We start from the raw sequence: 20,932 nt of genomic DNA on the forward strand, positions 1-20,932 counted from the left end.
TTATGCACGATTATTTTGAGCGATCATATTGTGCACAATTCTGTACATGCTGTAATGATACGATCGTTCAAACCTAATCCACCAATAATGTACACACACTAGATACAATGCTTTGAACGATGCAGGAAGTGACATTTAAAGGAGAAAGTGTACTGCAGAATCATCCATGATCACGGAACGTCCGTACACACAATAGATTGCGAACAATCATCACCCAATCAGATCCGCTGGGGGACGGTTTTTCATTTCCAGCGACAATCCTCATTCATCAGCGTCATTGTGCACTTTTTTGTTAACGATTATCGGACGAACGGTTGTTAGTCGTTCGTTTCCAATGATAATTATTGTAAGTGTGTACGCAGCTTTACACAAAGGCCCTGATTTACTAAAGCTCTCCAAGGCTGGAGGGAATACACTTTCAGAAGTGAAGCTGGGTGATCCAGAAAACATGGAATGGGTTTTTAAAAATCATTTTTTTTTTTGCAGCCTTGGAGAACTTTAATAAATCAGGGCCAAAGTCTTTTTGCTCCTTTAGCCTCTGACTGGTCAGTAAAAGAAGAAGAAGCAGAATATTGAGCTCATCTCCCTGCTCTTGAGGGATCAGCACTTTCTTGTTGCTCTGTAGCACAATAAATTGGCTCTTGTTGTTGCTTCCTCTCTAATTTTGCTCCGGGGCTTGCCAGACACAAATATCAGGTCAAATTCAGCTATTGACACTGCTTGCATTTCACAAAATACAATTAATGATGAGTTATTGATGACTTTGTGTCATTCATATCTGCCTAGAATTTAGCTTGAAGTGCTTTTGTGGCTGTTTTGGGATTGCTAACGGATGTTGCGCATCCAGTCTGTGTTATCAGCATCTCGGAGAGTTGTTATGTGCGCCGCAAAGGCTGGCGCAACATGCATCAAGCCGACAGCCTTGTGATTTTGATGTATCGCCCCAGAACTGTTTCCTCGTAAACAATGTGTCCTCTTACCGCGCAAGGAGACAGTAACATTTAGCAAGACAAATGGAAGGTGCCGCGTCGACTCCGCACTAGTGAGGGACCTTGTCTATTAAATTTCTCACCCCGGACGGAAGATGGTAAATGATGATCCATATATCCATGAAGGAGTGCGTGCTTTATACGTGAGCGAGAGCTAAGCCTCAACATGATATACCCACCAAGCACACCATGGGGAGATTTCATAAAGGGAAACTCCATGCACCATGAATATATCAATATCACAATAAAAATACATGAAAGGCTCAATTCACAAACAAGTCCACTTCTTCTGCTTCTTTTATTACTGTGCCTTACCGGTCACTAAAGGCTGAATTTATGTTGGTGCATAAAATGCTTTTTTTTTATCTTTTAGATTGTAAGCTCTTCAGGGCAGGGTCCTCTCCACCTCCTGTGTCATTGTATCTGCCTGTCATTTGCAACTTCTAATTTATTGTACTGCGCTGCATATTATGTTGGCACTATATAAATACTGAATAATAATAAAACGAGGAGGGGAAAAAAATAGATTTTGTTTATAGGAAGGCTAATGGGAAGTAAGATAGAAATAAGTTTCATAAGGTTTAATAATTGCCAAGCCTAGATATGTTACCCTGTTTACTTCCCGTATCAACATGTTTCTTGCCAAAACATGAACTGATTGTTTCCCTGTCCTGCTTCAACCTCTCACATTCCAGATTTGCTTTAAATACAATATTAGAAGTGTTATAATAGCACCAGTAGTGCTTCTCCAACACTACTTACAGGATAATATTATTATTTAGTATTCAAAATGGGGATATTAGAGGGAAGGATAGGCTATTGAGGCAGTGTGTAAGAGCCTATGTTGTATTTATTGTATTTATTTATTAAGTTAGGTATTCCTATTGCTAACATAGCACTCCTAGTCTATAAATACATATACAATATATCCAATAACAGAGATACCATCACAAACAGGTTTTTGGTACATATCAAAATAATGAGCTCATCTCAAGCCCCGACGCATTTCACCAAAAAAGCTTCCTCAGGGGAATATTGAGATCATGGTGATGGATATGTTTTGTAATTACTTGACCATGTTTTGTAATGCTTTGGAACACAATTCAGGTACTAGGGAAATATCCACATTAAAATATCCCTGGATCCAGTTATTTTGGTTTGCTTTGGAAAAGAGAGACGTGGGATCAAATGATATATTGTTTGAATGATGGTTGGTGAGTATATGTCCAGATATTTAGTCTTGGCTAAATGGAGGATCAGTCCTGCATTGGTTAATATTGTACCTCTAAGATATGGGGGCAGGTTATTTAAATTGTAATTAGTTTTGGAACAATTGTAAGATCAAAGGATATATGGTTTAATTATTGGTTGATGAGTTTATGTCCAGGTTATAATAGCATCAGTAGTGCTTATCCGGATGGATACGAACATTGACGCAGGAGGAGGGGAACCCTGCCCAGAAGAGCTTACAATCTAAGAGGATGGGGAAGTAGCACATAATAGGAAGGGGATATTGAAAGGTGGGTAAGTAGTGGGGGTTTAAGAGACAGAAGAAGATGGGTAGGCGAGTTTTAAAAAATGGGTTTTAAGGGCTCTTTTAAATGAGCAGAAAGTAAGAGCAAGCCGAATAGGACGCGGAAGACCATTCCAGAGAGTTGGGGCAGCTCTAGAAAAGTCTCGGAGCTGAGTGTATGGTGAGATTAAGGAGTGAGGAAGTCATTAGTAGGTCAATGGAGGAGCGACGAGAGCGGCTAGGGGAAATTTTTTTTTACCAGGTCAGAAAGTTAAATGGGACAAGAACTGTGGAGGGATTTGAAGGTGAAGCACAGGAACTTGAATTTGATTCTAAGGTAAAATGGAAGCCAATGAAGAGAACTACAAAGAGATGCAGCAGAAGAGGAGTGGTGGGAAGGATGGATGAGTCTGACTGCAGCATTCATAATAGATTGTAGAGGAGAGAGTCGGGTTAGTGGAATACCAGAGAGGAGGAGGTTACAGTAGTCCAGGTGAAAGATGATAAGAGTGTGTACAAGGAGTTTGGTGGTCTCTGGGAACAGGTCGGGGTGGATTTTGTAGATGAAAAAATTGTGGACTTTAGTTATTCTTTGAAGTAGATGACAATGAAAATTGAAAGCTATTTTGGCCACAAATTTGTTCCTCCAGCTGTTGGATGGCTGCGTCACACACTTTAAGTCACTTTCACCTATCTCATTCTTTTCTTGATGTTCTGTAAGTTTTCCTGCCATGTCTAGTGCCTGAATCTTCTTTTTTTTTTTTTTTTTTTTTTTGTCCACTCCAATAATTGCTTTTGAAATGACTACTTCCATTGTAAGGATTCTGTGCCATGAAGTCTGTTTGTCTTAGTGCTTTATGGAGCCCTTCCTGTGGCCACCACAATAATTCCCAATATTTGTTCCTTACCCATGAACACTCACATAATACTAATCTGTATTGTGATGGCACCAAGAAACACCACAATCCTTATTTCCATATATGATGATTTTCAGCTTGGCAACGAGCTTGTGGAAAATGCAAAGGGTTGTGATTTTGGTAGAATATAGTGGGGTTTTTTTTCATAGGTAAACCGTGGGGCTTAATACTGACCTTGTCTGGTGCCGGGTAATTAAGTGTTTTAGAAATCCTCATTAATGACCTTGTCAACATCACTTATGGATAGCTCCCTGATAGCAGTCAATGGTAATATAGGAAGATAGGAAAACTGTCAGGTTCATTGGATTACTGAGATTCAGAAACAATTAACTGTGTAGATGTAGAAGAAGATAATCTGAGCAGAAATGTTGGGGAACCGTTCAAGGGGAAGATGGGTTTAAAAAAATGTGGCTATCGTCCATCTCCTCTTCCTCTTGCAGAAGGTGTCACTCATGTTGGACGACCTTTTCAATCAATTAGCTGTCCTCCTATTCTCTTCATAAAAAAGTAAATCATTTTTTGCTCCCCTTTGGAGTTACTTCAGCAAAGATCCCATCCAGCTTTGTAATTTTGGTGGCAGCTCTTCACCTGGCCATTCAATGGTACACTGCAAGGACATCCTGGCAATGCATTAACTTAATCCGTTCATGTACAATTTCACTATTTTTTATTTTTTGGCCACCATAAGCTCCAGTGGGTGGCTCAACTCTCTATAGTCCATAGCTGCCGATAAAAAGGATTGATTCATAGGGCCTGATTTATTAAAGCCCCCCAAGACTGGAAAAGATATACTTTTATTAGTGAACTTGGGTGATAAAGGCAACATAAAATGTATCTGGTCCAGGATTAAAAACATTTCCTAACAAATAGCAAATGACTTTTAGGAAATCCATTCCAGGACTGCTGGATCACCCAGCTTCACTGATGAAAGTGTATCCTCCCCAGCTTTGGAGAGCTTTAATAAATCAGAACCATAGTATTTTAAACATTTCTATTTTAGGACAGTCAGTCTAAACCTTATGAGATTAGCAGTTTGAACACTTTCAGGAATATTGATAGGCCAGTTTTCTTCAAATAAGCTGCATTTAGTACTACTTATATAGGCAAAACTGGATGCAACATATCAAGAACATTCACTCAGCATAAGAAATAATATAACGCAAAGAACATGTAATCATTTGTCATATCTCTTTCATAAACTTCAGTAGGGTTATGTTCTAAATTTGGGTTCTGGAACTTCAAAGAGCATTCACCTAACCCTTCATGGACCAAACCCAGCCCTCATGCCCATCCCACATTATGCAGGCCAAGGCTGCCATCATTGGAGAGGGGATAAGGGCCGGGCCATGGTCCAAAGAGATTGACTTATTCAATGTTAGATCTTTTATACAAGGGAGGAAGCGAAATTTCTGATGGTGGCCCTGGTGCTAGACATTGCCCACCCTATCACCATCAGAAATCTGATATAGAGCAATAATGTGCAGCCGACACTGTAGCAGGGTAGACAGCAAGCGGCTGGAAAAGCTTGGCTGCCTGAAGATGCAATAATGGATAAAAAAGGGTGAATTATGGAAAATACTGATCACAATTTTTTATGATATACAATCTTTTACAAAAATGAATTTAGCGTTACATTTACTTTAAATCCAACCCTGGTGCAGAGGAAGCTGCCAGTCTATTGAGAGCAAATCAGGTTGGTGGTTTAGCCCTGTGCAGAGCCGTACATCGCTCCATCATGGACCGCTATAAAGTTCTACGCTTTCCTAACACCTTGAGATTTAGCCGAGGTCTGTGTCCCCAAAAGCAATTTTTCATTCATTTTTTCCAATGTGGGAAGAATGCCTAACAAAATGCTGGAAGGGTAACAGTTCTTAATAACACTTCTCATCGTCACACACAAATGAGGAGTGACTGGTAATTGTCAGAGATGGAGCGCTGTGCCTCCCTGAGCTCTCTTATATTGTGATGGATGGTCTTTCTCCACTGTAATAACTCTGACTTTTTACCATTGATTTCCCCCTCTGTGTTTTTAATCTTTTACTGCAATAATTTCTCTTCCTCACTCATATTATTTTTATTACTGTCACCATGCCCTACTCTGGGCTGGAAAAAGCCATTCATACTAAGAACTGCATACATAATATATAAAGGGGAAATGCACCATACATAAATGCGCAGGATCGTTTCTATGCTTAAACCACGCGCTGTCCTTTATTATTTCCTTTATGTGACCCTCTTCTGTATATTAATCATTTTCTCAGTGTGCAACGCTTTTGTGAACAGAAATTAATAATGGCTTGTTGGCCAAATCCAATTTAACTTATTTGTATTCCTATATGATGTTCTTTGTTTCAAAGGCTTTAAATTATTATGCTATTTTAATATGGAACGCTACTCTTTTTTTTTTTTAGGTATATAAATGTAAAATTTTTTTTTGTAAAAGAATGTATTACAATTTCATTATTCAAAAAAGTATCTGCCAGTTGCACTGGTAAAAAGATGGCAAGAAACATCCTGGTGTAGTCTGTAGGTGGGAGTTTTTTTCCGTATTCTGTATCGTAAGATGCTTTACCCGAGTCCTGGCAGATGATGACCTGTCCAAGATACCCCAATTTGAAAATAAAATCCTGCAAGACCCGGTGTCTTATAAGTATGTAGTCACCTTAATAATTGTTCAGTGATTTCCGGTACCAACAAACCATTAAGATGGCTTCATTATGTCCTATGGGGCACAACATCGTGCAGAGGCCAATAAGGCTTTGTGGGGCAGTACACTGTCAAAAATAGCTCATATGGGGAAGGGGGGTTATTATTATTTTCCCATGCCCATATTATATTAAACACATACATGCTTAGAGGAAGCTCACAAGGAAACTGGGAGAACATGCACATTTCTGGCAGATAGTGTCCTATAAGGAACACCAATGCACAAAAATGTATCTGCATTCTTTCTATGTTGCCTTAATGTCTACCTAGACTAGGGGTGTCAAACTCTGGCCCGCGGGCCAAATCTGGCCCACAAGGGCCTTTTTTTTTTTTTTTTGGGCCCTCCAAAGAATTCAGAAAATGAACTACATCTGGCCGCCCGCGTTACCACCTCACGTCATCAATTTCAATACATGCAATACATAGACATTATTCCTGTACACCCATCATGTGACACAAGGCCTAGGCAATGATCACATGCTGCCTGACTACCAGGAAACCAGGTGTTTGTTTCAATCCATTAGAGACTGCGTAGTGTAATATTTAGTGTCAGTGTCAGGATGAACAATACACGGCCTGCATAGATAGATAGATAGAATATAGTATTTTCAACCTTAATATGAGTGTAGAGGGGTTTGTTTTTGTTGGATGGATGTATGGATGAAGTAGTAAACTTCCTAAATTTTTTCAATAAATTTCAATTGGCCCCCGACTTGGTCCAAGTTTTTATTTCGGCCCTCTGTGTAATTGAGTTTGACAACACTGACCTACACCATTCCTCTATAAGCACAGTAATGACTGGTTCTCTTTATGGCAATATATCAGTTTTGTATCTACCTCTACCACCATACTGTGCCAAATTGTGCATTAAGTTCCCAGGGCAGCTTCTGCTGCAAAAGAAGAATGAGCAAACACAGGTCCTAAACTTCAAAATCCTTTATCAATGCCTGACTGTCGGAGGCACAGAGATCACTTTTAAATTTAAGAATTAAACAGAAGTGAGAAGTTGTTTACCAAAGGTTGTTATTTAATGGCCGCCCCTGTAAATTGTATTAAATACCAAAAGAAACTTCGGCTATCTCCCAAGCAGGTGTGACTGTACTGGCTAAGTGGCAGGTTATTCTGACATGAGCAGTGGCGGGAAGGATAGTGGGTCTTGCTTTTTGCAAAAAATAAAAATTTACAGCAATATGGCACTTTCTTCACAGAAATGGATGTTATTTGATGAAATTATACGTTGTTGCACTTTATAGCCTAATGGTACTTAGCCGAGTCTTATAGAGTCACCACCATTATCATGATTATAGTATACGACTGATGTACAATAACAAGTAAGAGAAGAGGTGGCCGAGTGAGATGGGGTTTGCTATGAAAATCCATTGCCAAGGCCATATTTCGACTTTGTGCTGTACCAGGCATAACTGTAAAAGTTTGTTTCCTTATGTCATGTGATTAGTAAAGAATGCTGCTGGTGGAAAAATGAGGTTTGCATTATATTACATGCTAATTTGGAAAGTGCAGAAAGCAGAATGTACAAAGACTAGAATGAATTTAGTTTTATGTTGTAAAAAACAACGCGTTTCAGGGGTCTAAAAGGTCCTCCATCAGGGCTTAGTACTGGGCTGATAGAAGGGATCATCATGGATAAAAATGGTCTGGTGATCCTAAAAGCTGCTTAGGCCTGGCTAAAGTCCGGTACACACATAAAGGGGGACCCTTTAAACCCCCAAAATGTGTTAACGGTTATTTATTATGAGAATCTGACTAAAATTTAATCTGGAATATATAAATTTGCTTTTGTTGTTTTTTATTCCCTTATTCACACCCAATCCATACTGAAGGTTTTTATCATGGACTATAACACACTGGGCTGTGTGAAACCTTTTGTCCCTCCCAACAGCAATATAGGCAATTTGTTACTGGACACACTTGATCTTGGGGCAACAGTCTAAGAGGAGATTTCCCTTCACTTTGGAGAACAGGAAGCTTAATCTCTAAAAGGCATAGACAGCAATGAAAGCCTAACAATGATTTCAAAAATTCTGAAACTTTCCAAAATCTCAAAAACAAAAAATTGACTCACCTGCAGCTAAAACCAACAGGGAGACAACCACCATGACCCACCACCTCTCCAAAAAATACACCATTGACACACAGCCAACGACAAAAAAAATGGAGAAATGTCATGTCTCTGACCTAACTGGCTCCCATCGTGTAATGTGCATTGCATCTAATCTAATGCAAACATGGTATTACCATCCAGTTATTGCCTGGGTTTATTTGGGCGAAATCCAATTTTAATGGCATCAAAACCCAGGCATCATACTGGACATTAATGTCCGTTTAATAAGACATAGATAGTGACAGCTGGTTCTATTATATGGCCAAAATGATTATTCCGCGTCGTAACACGCCTTGTGATTTCACTTTTACCACTGTATAAATGTTTCCCTCTATTTCTGAGCTGATTAATGTCAGTGAAATGGGCCCCGTATCCTCCATGGAGTGATGTCCCCTCCACGCTGGACACATTACACTGTGTTGTGGGTGATTTATGGCAATCTTTATGCAGAGAGGCTTCGGCTCAGCATGTGTGTGTCACTATGGATGCCGTCCAGCCTTCCTCTTTAATGTGTGTTCAGATCTAATAGCCTGGGGCTCAAAGAATCGCTTCCAGTGCTGCTAAATGAAGGCAACGTGCGTCAGAGGGCCGGGATCCCGCTGGGTGCCAGAGAGACATCAGGCCATCGTAGAATGACTATCATTATAGCAAAGGCCGATCTGGGCCACAATTAAATACTCATTGCTGGGGCATCAATGGTATGCAAAGCATAGAAGGTTAATGGCGTTTGTGATGCCCGTTCCTACTTTTGGTTGTTAAAAATGTTGGCTAAAATCTAATTGGTTGTTAAGGAATCCAAAAAGTTTTATGCCTCCTAGATTTTAAATTGGACCAGCGGGTGTTCTCAAATTAAACCTGTACTTTTCTCATTTGAATTTGGATGCACTTTTGCTTCAATGCGTTAAAACACAAAATATTTTGGAGTATTTAGAGCATGTGATGCTCTCCTATTCCTACACATATGACAGTGCCATTGCTTGTTATTGGCCGCCCAAGCACCAGCATCATCACAAGCAAAAAGCCCTGAAGATGCACCAACTAGAAATACGTGGACCCAACAGGTCCACTTAGACTCCCATAGAAACATGCACTTGGTTTTATTTTGCTCCAATTCCAGTCTGACCAGCCAAGTAAAGTCCTATGTGAGCCGTAAATCACAGGACACTACACAAAGCTGCAGATTCATGTGCTACAGCATGGACTCAGTGCTGATATAATCTTGTAAATCCATGCGCCTGTGCAATTTTTAGCTCTGGATACAGATCAGCACCTTCTACATCCTTTCTCCTTGTGACCAGCAAAAACCCTACAATGTTGCAATCTGTTTGCTGGGAGAAGGGAGACTAAGGAAATGCTTCCTGCAGAACATTGATGACCATATCTCAGCCTAGGCACAGTCACTGGACTTGAACTTTAAGAATAGATTCAAAGCAGAACTATAGCGTAAAAACACAATGTTGCAACCAGGCAGGTGATGTTCCTTCTGCAATAAAATAACCTAACCTGCCTGGTCCCATTTTTTTAATTGCACCTGTCTTCACTTTGTTACAGTCGCTGCATCTTCACCCCATCCTCATCCAAGTTTGGAATCTTAGGCCATCTCAATTGGTCTGGCCACGCCTGTGCGCAAAAGTTCATTTAGTGGGGTGCCGGACACATCCCAGCATTCTACACTAAGCTGAGCATGCACAATACTAGAAAAAGAAAACTGCGACCAGGCAGGGGATAATTTTTTATTGCCTGTCCTTTGTGCAATACAAATCATGCGTGCCTGCAGTTTGTGTTTGCAGAAGTATAGTTACACTTTATTGATACAAAGACCTTGGATGGTGGTATTGTTGCATAATATGAAATAAGAAATTAATGCAGATTACTGACAGGTCCACTTTAAAACAGCAATATAACATCTGCAATTCATTCTTATTCTACAAATTGCAAAAAACTGATATAAAAATAAAATAAGGATTTCAATATGAAGTTTGTATTTTGCTGTTGTATCTTATTAATGCTGTGAGAAAAGAGATTAAGGCTCTGAATTTTTCAAGATAAAAGAGCAATAACCTGAAGAGGATTAGACCACAGCGGTGTTGCGTCAGCCAGTCAAAGCGCGTTTATCTGTGCCATACACAGCATTCCAGACCCGTCTCTTGATCTGCAGATCTCACACCAAGAGACTCTTGTAGCGAATGAAAGGACGCTCCGATTTTATTTGCCTATTAACAATTCCCTGTAATTTCCTTCCCTTCATCCCAGCGTGAGCGAAACGTATTCAGCGAGGCACGTCTGCTGCCAATGATAAGATGGCGAGCGGCGTGAGGGCTGCGAGCTAACGCAGGGATTGGCAAAATTTACGCTGTACCTAAAATGGAAAAGCTGAGTGCTCCTGCAGAAGAGCCCCTTTATCATACTGCGAAAAGGGGGTGTGGGGAATGAAATGCGAATAAGACTTTAATCTTTGGGAAATAGATTACCCCATATCTGCATTTTATTGGATATCTGACAATAGATGGAAAAAATTTTCCATTTAAAAAAAAAAAAATCTTTAAAAAGTTGAAGCTGAAGTCAAGGGAAGTTTAAAAACTTGAACTTGGACAAACAAGTGTACATCCAGCCAAAAATGTTTCTTGGGGAAGGATTGGAACCCATTTACTTTTGACCCCCAATTCTTAAAGTTGGGCCAATCAGGATTTGCTGTATACATGGGTGCAGGCTGGTGGCATGCCAATCAGAAGGTGTTGAAGTGAAGGTCTATTCTTGGCTATGCTGTCTTGATCACAAATGGCTAAAAAAAAATCTGTTTACTGCCTGCTTGTAATAATATATATATATATATATATATATATATATATATATATATAATAATATATTAAAATGTTAATAATATGTTAATAATATGACTTCTAACTGGTGCCCTGATCCATCCAAAAATTATCTATGGAAAGAAAAAATTCTGCATGTAAGCATTTGCTATATATCATTTTTCTTGATATTTTAACTGGCCTGACAGCACTTTTTTATAATCATGTACATTAGGATGCACATGCACAATAGCACTCATGCGTAGGAGTTACATCAGACCACCTTGGCTAATGAAGAGGGGCTAAGATGCTGAACATGGAAGAGGAGTGGGCGAAGAGCCAGCAACGAGAGACATCATGCAGAACCTTGGAATGCAAGTCCGCCATTCAAATGCAAATATGTTGCAAAAAATCCTGAGCATCCGCAGAGTTTAAAAAGAATTTTTTTATTTTTCAGGAATGTTGACTTTATTTTTAGGGGGACCAATCAGGCTGGAGGGCATGTGGCTACCATCAGTGGCATTTTAAAGATCACCTGACCTTTTTTTTTTTTTTTTTTCTACATCTTCCAAATGCAACTTTTTGGCACTCAAACCAAAGCCTACATTTTTTGCATTTTGTAAAGCACCATTAGGAGCCCTATGTTTAACAGCTATCAATCTCATAGTGACCAATCAGGTTTTATCTTTTATTGTTTTGGGAAATGAAAATAGGAATCTGATTGGACACTACGGGATAGCAGTTATCCAGGTTTTATAAATAGAATTTTGAAGCAATCCCAATGTCCAATTCTAATGTATTTTGAAGCAATCCCGCATTCTATTCTAATGATCGGCTCCATTGTTCGAAGCGTAGTATCTCTCACAGTACAAATGACTGTTTTGCGAGCAGCGGAGAGAAAGGTAATTTTTCCTAATTAATTAGAATTTTATCCTGAAGCTTCATCTCCCGCAGTGCATTTATCACTGCCTGGCTGTCAGAGTCGCAGATCCTGGCAGGCAACAAATTAGCCCCAGATGATCGGATGACAGCTGTACCCACACGGGGCGACCTTGGGGGGTCAGCCGAGGTATGAATCATTGCCGGGCAGACTTGTCCTTGAGTTAAGCAGGTGTGCAACCTGTTGCTCTACAGCTGGAGAAAAACCTCAAATTCCGCCAGGCAAAGCATGCTGGGAGTACGCTAACCGCATGATAGCCACCCTTTGAAATATGCCATTCGTAGCCAATATATACATATATTAGGAGCGTGTAGCTGTGCCTTGTAATTGGAATCCTTGTTTAACATCCACCAACAAAGTCACATGCATCATATGAATATACTACTAAATTATTATTTATAAATATACTCATTGATGAATCTGTTGCAAGATTTCTTACCAGTAATAACACATCCTCATGCAAGCTGACAACACCAAGCCACTCATTTGCAATAAGCAGCATTGTTATCAGCCCAAACTCTTTAAATTAAATGCTGGACAGCCTCTGAGTTCTTTCAGCCCCAATGAAGGAGGCCACACAGCAGGCCAACAACCTGCTGCTAATTGATAGGCAGTGGCTTGGCATGGTCGGCTTGCACAAGAAGTAAATATAGTAGTATATGAATAATAATGCACATGTCATTTGAATAGGAGATGTTGAACCAGAATGCTATGGCTCCCTGCAGGTCTAAAATGGCCCTTGGGGTTTACATTTTATTTGCTGCTCTTGGGTGCAGTAAAATGCTGCTCAAAAGTTGCAAACTGCACTGCAGGTGAACACATTTGCACACTATGCACTTTGGGATATAATGGAGTTCTTCCTCCAGAATTGTAAAAGCAACCATGTGGTCCTAACCAACACATTGTATCTAGGAACCTTGACGCAACCCCACCTCAGTGGCAATGCTAAAGAGTAAACAAAATTGTTCCCAATAACTTATCCATTTGAGTGGGGGCACATTTAGGTATGTGGTACTGCTGTGGTTTACTTGACGTCTGAAATTGGACAAAGTGTTGGGGTTGGTTTGGGTTAGGATTGGTGGTCAAGGCAAAAAGAGCCTATTGCACTCAACAAACTCGTCTGGACTACTGTAACATCCTTCTCGCTGGTATTCCACTAACCCGACTCTCCCCTCTACAATCTATTATGAATGCTGCAGCCAGACTCATCCATCCTTCGCTCCGCTCCTCTTCCGTGCAATCCCTATTTAATGTACAGCGCTGCGTAATATGTTGGCGCTATATAAATCCTGTTTAATAATAATAATAATAATAATAACTCACTGGCAATTTGGCTCTTGGCTGATCAGTAATCAAATGATCACCAGTCCCAAAACACAACCTACATATGTATGATACTCTGCTTTTCTGATCCTTGGGGGTTGTGCTGGGGTGACGCGCAGGGGATGCTGCAACAGGCCACTCATACACGTGAGACCACCAGTGCACTTTTTACCAAAACACGTGATCAATTCATATTCGCCTATCAGTTGTTTGGGTTCGCAGTTAAATTGACTTCAGATCCTTTGATAATTCAATCATTTTACTGGATCGGTGATCAGAAATGAAAATTGGTCCATGTGTTCTAGGTCTAAGGCATCTCTTCCCCTTCATCAAAAAAGTACTAGTTGCTTTAAACTCCGGTAAAAAGAAAAAGCGTCTTTGTAGCCCGGGGACCCAACCATATTCCCGCTTTCGTCTTGCTGCCGCTAGATAAAATTTGCCATGTTGCCATGGGAAACGTCTGCTCTTCCCTTTGTCCCTGGCTTTTATTAATGAAGCATATTGTATCCCATCTCTCAGAGGTATCAGAGGCTTCATTAGACACTCGTTAAGGCGGCGTAGGCCGAGCTCTCCGACGCAGTTTTGGAGAAGAAGAAAAAGGGAAGAGATTAAAGCCGAGCCCAGACTCTCTGCCGCGCTCGCACAAGATTAATTAGTTTGTCAAGAAAACAAGCAGAAGAGGCTTGGCAGATGTTATGCAGGATATCTCCTCGCCTCTCAGGTATTGAAAATGGAGACGAGGCGGGCAAGGTGCGTTCATTCCGGAAATTGTCTACAATTGGAATGAGATTAGCTTGTCAGGAAGTGAGCAGGGACTTGGTGGATTGGAAAAATTTCTCTCGGAGTGACTCCTGTGGACAGAGAGCAGATCCAGTTGGAAGTGTAACATTATTATGGTGTGTTTAGCAGCGGAACGCCACTGACAGCCTTCAAAAGTCATTCTCAGGTCCAGCGGGATGGCGTGCATGCTTTTTTGTAAAAGATCAAACCAAAGAAAAACAAGCTTTGTGTTGTGTTCCATAGCCGTGGTCTTGTTTTGCTGCCCCAAGACTTAGGTAATTCCATTGGGGCCTAATCACTTTTGCTTAGTGGCCGGTATAGAGAATGTAGGCCTTTCCCCAACCAGGGCTTAGCATTGGCTTATTTTAAAGGGACCATATCTGAGCACTTGTTCATGGCAATCCAGGCCACAACAGTTTCTACTTACTTTTACTTTATTCCCCACCACTTCGTTAGATGTACTCAGAAAAAGCCCCCTGTAAGCTACAGGTCAATCCTTCTCCGAACCTACACACTGCTGAGCACACTTCCCACCCCCAAGGAACTGTGGTGGGTCATTAGGCAGCCAATTGCTGAGCAAGTTTTTAATGGGGCGGAGTAAGACAAATTCTCTACCGTACCCAGAAATACCAGTGTTTCTTCCATCTCAGCAGCTGAAGGCTGTACCAGGGAAGTGAAGGGAAGATAAGTATAGGCAGATGGTGGGATGAGCATTTTGCTTTGCAATGTTGAGTAAATTCTCTCTTGCAGAAGGTAACAATCTATACTACGTTAGAAAATTACCCCAAAGTGCGTGTTAGAAACTGTTAAGGTCAGGTGACTTTCAAGCTGAATGGAAGAGAGAACAGCAGGGTGTTGCTTCCTCATTCTCCTCCTTCCCCTCTCTATAGGACAAAATGGTGCCATGTATACAGTGCTTGTTCATTTATCTGTCACTGTATGAGGCCTAAGCCCAGCCAGGACTGGTTCTCTTTAGGAGTATTGGAATGTCAGGACCTCTGGACACGGGTCCTTTATCTCTCCTTTGTCAGTGTGAGCGGTAAGCATATATTCCTGGATCAGTGACAAGACGATGACAGTCCAGTGTTGGCCGCGCACATTAAGAGGTCCACTGTGAAGACATCAGGTCTCATTCATCACCGGAAAGAACGCTACCAGGATGTGGATCCTAATTGGAAGTGCTGGAGAAATTAAAGATTTCTCTGAGCTGATAACAATGTTCATAACAAGAATTCATTTCTCTGCCGGTACAATGAATGGGAAAAAAAGGGCATATCAAAGTCACGCTCTGCCGCAGTCTACACACTGCTGAGGTTACAGATTTTTTTTAAATCTCCAGCTTTTTGGTTCTGAAAAATTTTACCACAACCAAGTTACAGGAAAAATTAAGCGTTTTAACGTTGGCTCCCATTGCTTAATAAAATGACGCTCTTGCTGTGTTCAAGTTTTATGCAGCATTCAACTTTGAGCCCAGGTTATGTGGTGAAACACCTTCAGTGAGAGTGTCCATGGCAGCCCGGACTTTGAGGAAATGGAAGGCATGAAGCTGGGAGTCAGTCTGATCAGGGATAACTTTATGGGGTCAGGCCCAAATGCACAGGATTGCAGCACCCTGTAATTGGGCCCTTTCTTTTCTAGGTTTCTATTAGCAAAATAGGTGACTCTTGAGTGATCATTGCATGAATCTCACATAGTTAGACTGAAAAAAGACATAAGTCTATCAAGTTCAACCACTAGGGAGATGAACATATAAACCCTATACACATAGTTGATCCAGAGGAAGGCAAACAAACCCTGGTACAATTTGCTCCAACAGGGTAAAAAAATTCCTTCCTGATCCCGTGAGGTAATCAGATGTTCCCTGGATCTACAGTCTATTGTCTTTACTTCGAGGGTGAAAACATTGATAAACAGACCCCATTTAATTGGAGTTGGGCTTTAACAATTGTCCTGTTAGTTCTTAGCGACATAAGGCGCCTGTAATAAAACCGTAGACATTGCTTTATTAATTTTTGGAGCCGAACGTTTGTTTTTTTTACCTTCATAAATTAAGACCAACATTGAGTGTGCCACATTGGGCGCCAGCATCTCCGGCACCGAGACTCGCATGAATCCATAGCCGGATTAATTGCCGAGGACTACTTGTGAATACAAAAGTGCCTGTGTGCATCCTTTCTGCCCTCGATGAGGCGATGGTGGAGGAAGTGATGATGTCACAGACACAAGGACGATGGCAAGGTCGTTTGATTAGAGGAGAAGGATATCGGGGAATCACTTAATGGCAGATTGAGGCGGGGGGCGGTCGATGAGCTCACCCAGCTCTGTTCAGTATCCAGGGGAGTTGCATCTCCCAGCCAGAGCCAGACAGAACAGCTTTAATTAAGTGGAGTAAACTGCTTTGTGTGTGGGATGCTGCTTCACAAAATGATGGCGTGGGGCCAGATATACAGAAAAGACATAAAGACATGAAACTGGCTTTTCAGCTCTGCTTTCATGAAAGCGGAGAATACCAACAGCAGATACAGATCAAAGAATTCTTTAGTTCTTGTTTTAAAGCTGAAGTTTATTCTGCTTATATTTTGCCTTCCCTGGTTTCGTCCTTTCCTCTCTTACCAACAAGCTAATTGGATTTTTCAATAAAACTATTACTGCTGGGAGTATGTGCTTCTCTGTGCAATGCAGGCAGATCATGGCTGGTGGGAAGGGCCAGCAGGGTGCTTTGTATGGCTTCCTGATAACATCACAGCACTCAGCCTTGGTACTTCTATCAGAAGCTTCCTGATGCAAGAGTGGGTTGGCTCTTAGGAGGAGATATGTAAATACTAAAATGTCTTGATGGTAGAATAGTAATTTGTTGGATTTGGAAATCCTAGGCAGGCTGTATTTGCATTCAAAAGTTTTAATTTAAAATCATGATTAACATAAACTAGATTATGAGGATACATACTTGCCTTTCGCCCCACTACCGCTGTGCCCTAATTACAGCTTATGAGAGAAGAGCTTATAGGTGATTACCAGCACTCAGCATATAGATGTAAGTTTGTTTATTTAGTTTAATTTTTTGACTTTTGATTACCGTATTTATGTAATCATGGTTAAGTAGTGTTTTTTTTTAATTGAAACATTTAAACATTAATGATCTGTTGAATAAGTGGATATATTCTAATATCAATTGTTGTTGCAATTATAGACCTGAGGAAGAGAACTGAGTTTCCGCGAAACGCGTAGAAGTTTGGATTACTTCATTCTTAGAGAGTTTTCCACAAGGAGATCTATATCGGTGCTTTGCCCTTTTTTATATTCTGTGCTGTACATTTAACAAGTGTTTTGTAATAAAAATGTACTTGTTTTATATATTTTAATGTTTGAAAAAAATTGTTTATTTCTGGCCTTCAAAGTCCCATTATTTGGTTGGTTATCTGTAAGGTAACCCCGTTTTGTGTATTTGCATTCAGATTGTCCTTGGTAAAGCCCACAAGTGATATTGTCCTCCCTTCAAGGAAGGAACAGACCCAATGATGCTGGACGCCCTCCAGCAAACTATAACCATATGGAACTAACCATAACCATGCAGGGAGAGCTTAAAAATCTTTTTACAGTTACTTTTTATTCATATGAAATTTCCCTGAAGATGAAGAAGATTGTCAATCTGTTTTAGGAAAAAAAAACAGATCTTCTAGCAGGAAGAACAAGAAATAAAACATGTTACGGGCGCTCAGATCTTAGAAACAGCTGTGTTAGGTTAGCCATACACTGGTCAGTATATTTCATTGATTAGACATTAGATTCAATCACAAGAGAATTTTATTAGGGATTCATTATATTCATTTTGAATTTATATTAGGGAATTATTGATCAATGTATTGATCATTTTATTGATTGAACATTGATCAGGGATGACTGTTCTTTATGTGAGTGGCGTTATTAGGAGGATGTGGAGGAGATCAGCCATCAATTATTAGGTCGATCAGCCATTTGTTTTTTTACTATATAGTTTATTAAATACAGCAATCAATTTGTGCGCAGCCAGGTAAATGATTAATATCTTCCTGATAATAATCACCTGCCTGGATTACTGCCATGCAGCACTCGATGAGAGCTCTGCCCATTTGTATAGTAAATAATGGTTTGTTTCTTTTAGCTGCTGATTGCCTAGAAGAACCCTCTATGTATATCTTGTAATCAATATACTGCATAGTAAAAAAAAAGTTGCATGGGAAACCAAACAACAATACTAGTTCCCATAGATTTTTGATCAGTTTCAATCAAGTTGTGAATGACCGTAATACCAAGTTCATACAAGGAAACTTTTTGATCGTTTACCGATCTCGGATTGTCGGGGTGACTTCCATGTCCTGAAGCTGTGTATAGCCAGTTACTATCTATTTTTTTTTTCATTTCCAAGGACCCATTTAGTAGAATTTATGTGGGTAATTTTAAGTTCTTCTGGTGGTTCTCTTTGGTACAGTTAAACAGTCCTTTATTGGTGAGATCAGTAATTCAACTTACCGTTGTACCATTTATGGACAACATTCTTTAAAATAGAAAATGTATCTGTAGGTGAAACCAGTTTTGGATAGTATGGAATTATTAAAACCCATTTTGGGAGTCATTTCTTGGTGACCATTATCAGCAATACATTTTCTTGTATGGAAAACTGAAAAATCCAATTTGACATAAAAACTGCATATTCAAATCCCTTTTCTTTCTGCTCTCTGCTTATCAGTCTGTAATAGAGTCATTGGCTCATTCAAAGAGGAAATAACTGGACCCAATCTGAATAAAGTGTGTTTGAAACCAAAGCTTGTTTCTTTCATGTTGAATGGAGTGAACAGAGGTTACCATTGTACGGGTTTTTGCTGTCTGTTTCCAAGGCAAATCCGTCGTCTTCATTTTTTCTGGAGATCATTTCTATTAAAATGGAAAATCCAAAACTGCAGGCAACCTTTCTAAGAAATTGGGTTAAAATATAAATATGGAAAAATCCTTCCTGTTTCTCAACGTGGATGATTTGAGAAAAACTCTTGGAGAGCTTGGCCACTCTGATGCACATTTTGGTTTAGTAAATGGCAAATGAATTGCAATCCTGTTGACTTTCTCTGATTACACTGGCACCATCAATATAGATTCATGCTTCATGAATTGGTTGGAGGTGTTAGACCATCCTTTCCATAACTGGGTTTTGTGAAACCCCAAGGTTTCTTCGGAGGTTGCTAGGGGTTCCTCGAAGTGTACCCGATTGACTTCCCACTTGATGATGCCTCCATAGTTCTGGGGCCAACGCCACTTGGTAAAGCCAACTGTATGCCTAATGGTGTTTTGTTTTTCTTTTGTCCATAGTATTGGTATTCTCTCTACAATTGTAAGGGAGGGGAGAATCTTTCCATTGGCCATTAATTAAAAAAGGCTTTTTACCCACCGATAGTGTTGGGTGAATATCTCTATTCGATTCAACAGCTATTCAATCGAATAGTAAAATATTGTTTGGGTGATCGAATGCCCAATTCGGACACCATTGAAGTTTCTAATGGGAGAATTCGGGTTATTTTTAGGGACTAATAAATACTCTGATTGCTCTTGCAGCCCTTTACTAGTTGTTTGTATTCTTGGATAGAGTTTCTCTATCCAAGAACACAGGGCACTAGATGTGATGAATGGGGAAACTTGTCCCTATTCAACCTCTAGTGCCCCGGGGATCGCCTGCAGTCACAGCTGTGACCGCAAAGACCCCACAATGGCAGATGAACTCCGCAGTTCCACTACAATCCCCAGGGCACTCCAGGTTAATTACCCTGTAGTGCCCCGGGGATCGCACACTCTTCTCAATAATTGCAAAGTCGGCTGCAATCATTGGGAAGATGCCCGGCCGGCAAGTATCTCTTACTCTGTAACTTGCACAGTATTATGTGACATTTGTTACATTTTTCTCACAGTGGATAAAAGAAAAATGTAATAAATTTATCAGAATACTACTATGCTTGAAAGTGTGTTACAGAGTAAGAGATATCATGTCATTGTAGGATGACCTGTAAAAAAAAATTAAGTAAACACAAACACTCAATAAATTAATTTACCTTTTCGTGTTGAATATAAGGACAACTCAAATTTGAACACCAACACTACCCACCGACTCCCAATAAATTGGTTTCATTAAAGGTTCCTCAAGACCTGAATATTATTATTTCAAGGGTTCCTTGAGCATAAAAATGTTGATAAAGACTGGCTTAGAAAGTTCTACCTCCTACCTCCCTCTCATCCCTGAGCTCTCTTAAGATTCTTCAGACATTCACTTTTACCAATACTTAGACAGTTGACTATAATCTGTACCTGAGTCTGAGTCTAGCAGCTTTGTAATGTCAGGTATAAATTACTTTGCCAGAAAATTCTTTAGCCCCCAAGTGCACAATTTACATTTACATTATCCAAATGCGGTTTCTGCTCCTAGCTATTTTGCATGTCACTAGATATCAAGAGGCTTGCTGATGTTGGAATAAACATGAACTCCAGTCATGACCTAGATGTCTGCGTGCTGTATAAAATAATATATTAATGGGGGAGCATTCCTACAGGAGATGTAGTGCCGATGCTCCCTGTTATTTCGTGTTGTCATGTACGTTACTATTGATTTTTCCCAAGAGCTGCTGGATAATGGAATTGTGTTCTTTCTACAGAGATGACGAATCTGGACCACAGGCAGCTGCAGTGGGAACTTCTAATTCAAGGTTTCAGAGCCCCCCACCAGGCAATGGTCCATGGTGAAGGAAAACAGAAAATGTACAGAACCTATAGGTACAGTATGTAAATGTTTTATTATTAAGAAAATTGTAGTATGCAAAAATGCTAT

At 40.2% G+C, this 20,932-nt stretch overlaps 1 protein-coding gene across 4 annotated transcripts in view; it reads left to right on the forward strand.

Moving 5' to 3' along the window:
* TRIM44 (tripartite motif containing 44) overlaps positions 1-20,932 on the forward strand; it is a 67,857-nt gene that overhangs the window by 35,145 nt on the left and 11,780 nt on the right. For 2 of the 4 annotated variants that reach the window (XM_072422126.1, XM_072422127.1), the window contains exon 5: positions 17,279-17,444. In XM_072422126.1, coding sequence (XP_072278227.1) covers positions 17,279-17,297 — 19 coding nt within the window. In that variant the 3' untranslated portion in view covers positions 17,298-17,444. Of the gene's footprint in view, positions 1-17,278; positions 17,445-20,759; positions 20,878-20,932 lie in introns of those variants that run through there. The other 2 variants (XM_072422125.1, XM_072422124.1) reach the window with 1 other exon arrangement.

The sequence above is a fragment of the Pyxicephalus adspersus genome, chromosome 9 (assembly GCF_032062135.1).
Source record: "Pyxicephalus adspersus chromosome 9, UCB_Pads_2.0, whole genome shotgun sequence".
NCBI lineage: Eukaryota > Metazoa > Chordata > Amphibia > Anura > Pyxicephalidae > Pyxicephalus > Pyxicephalus adspersus.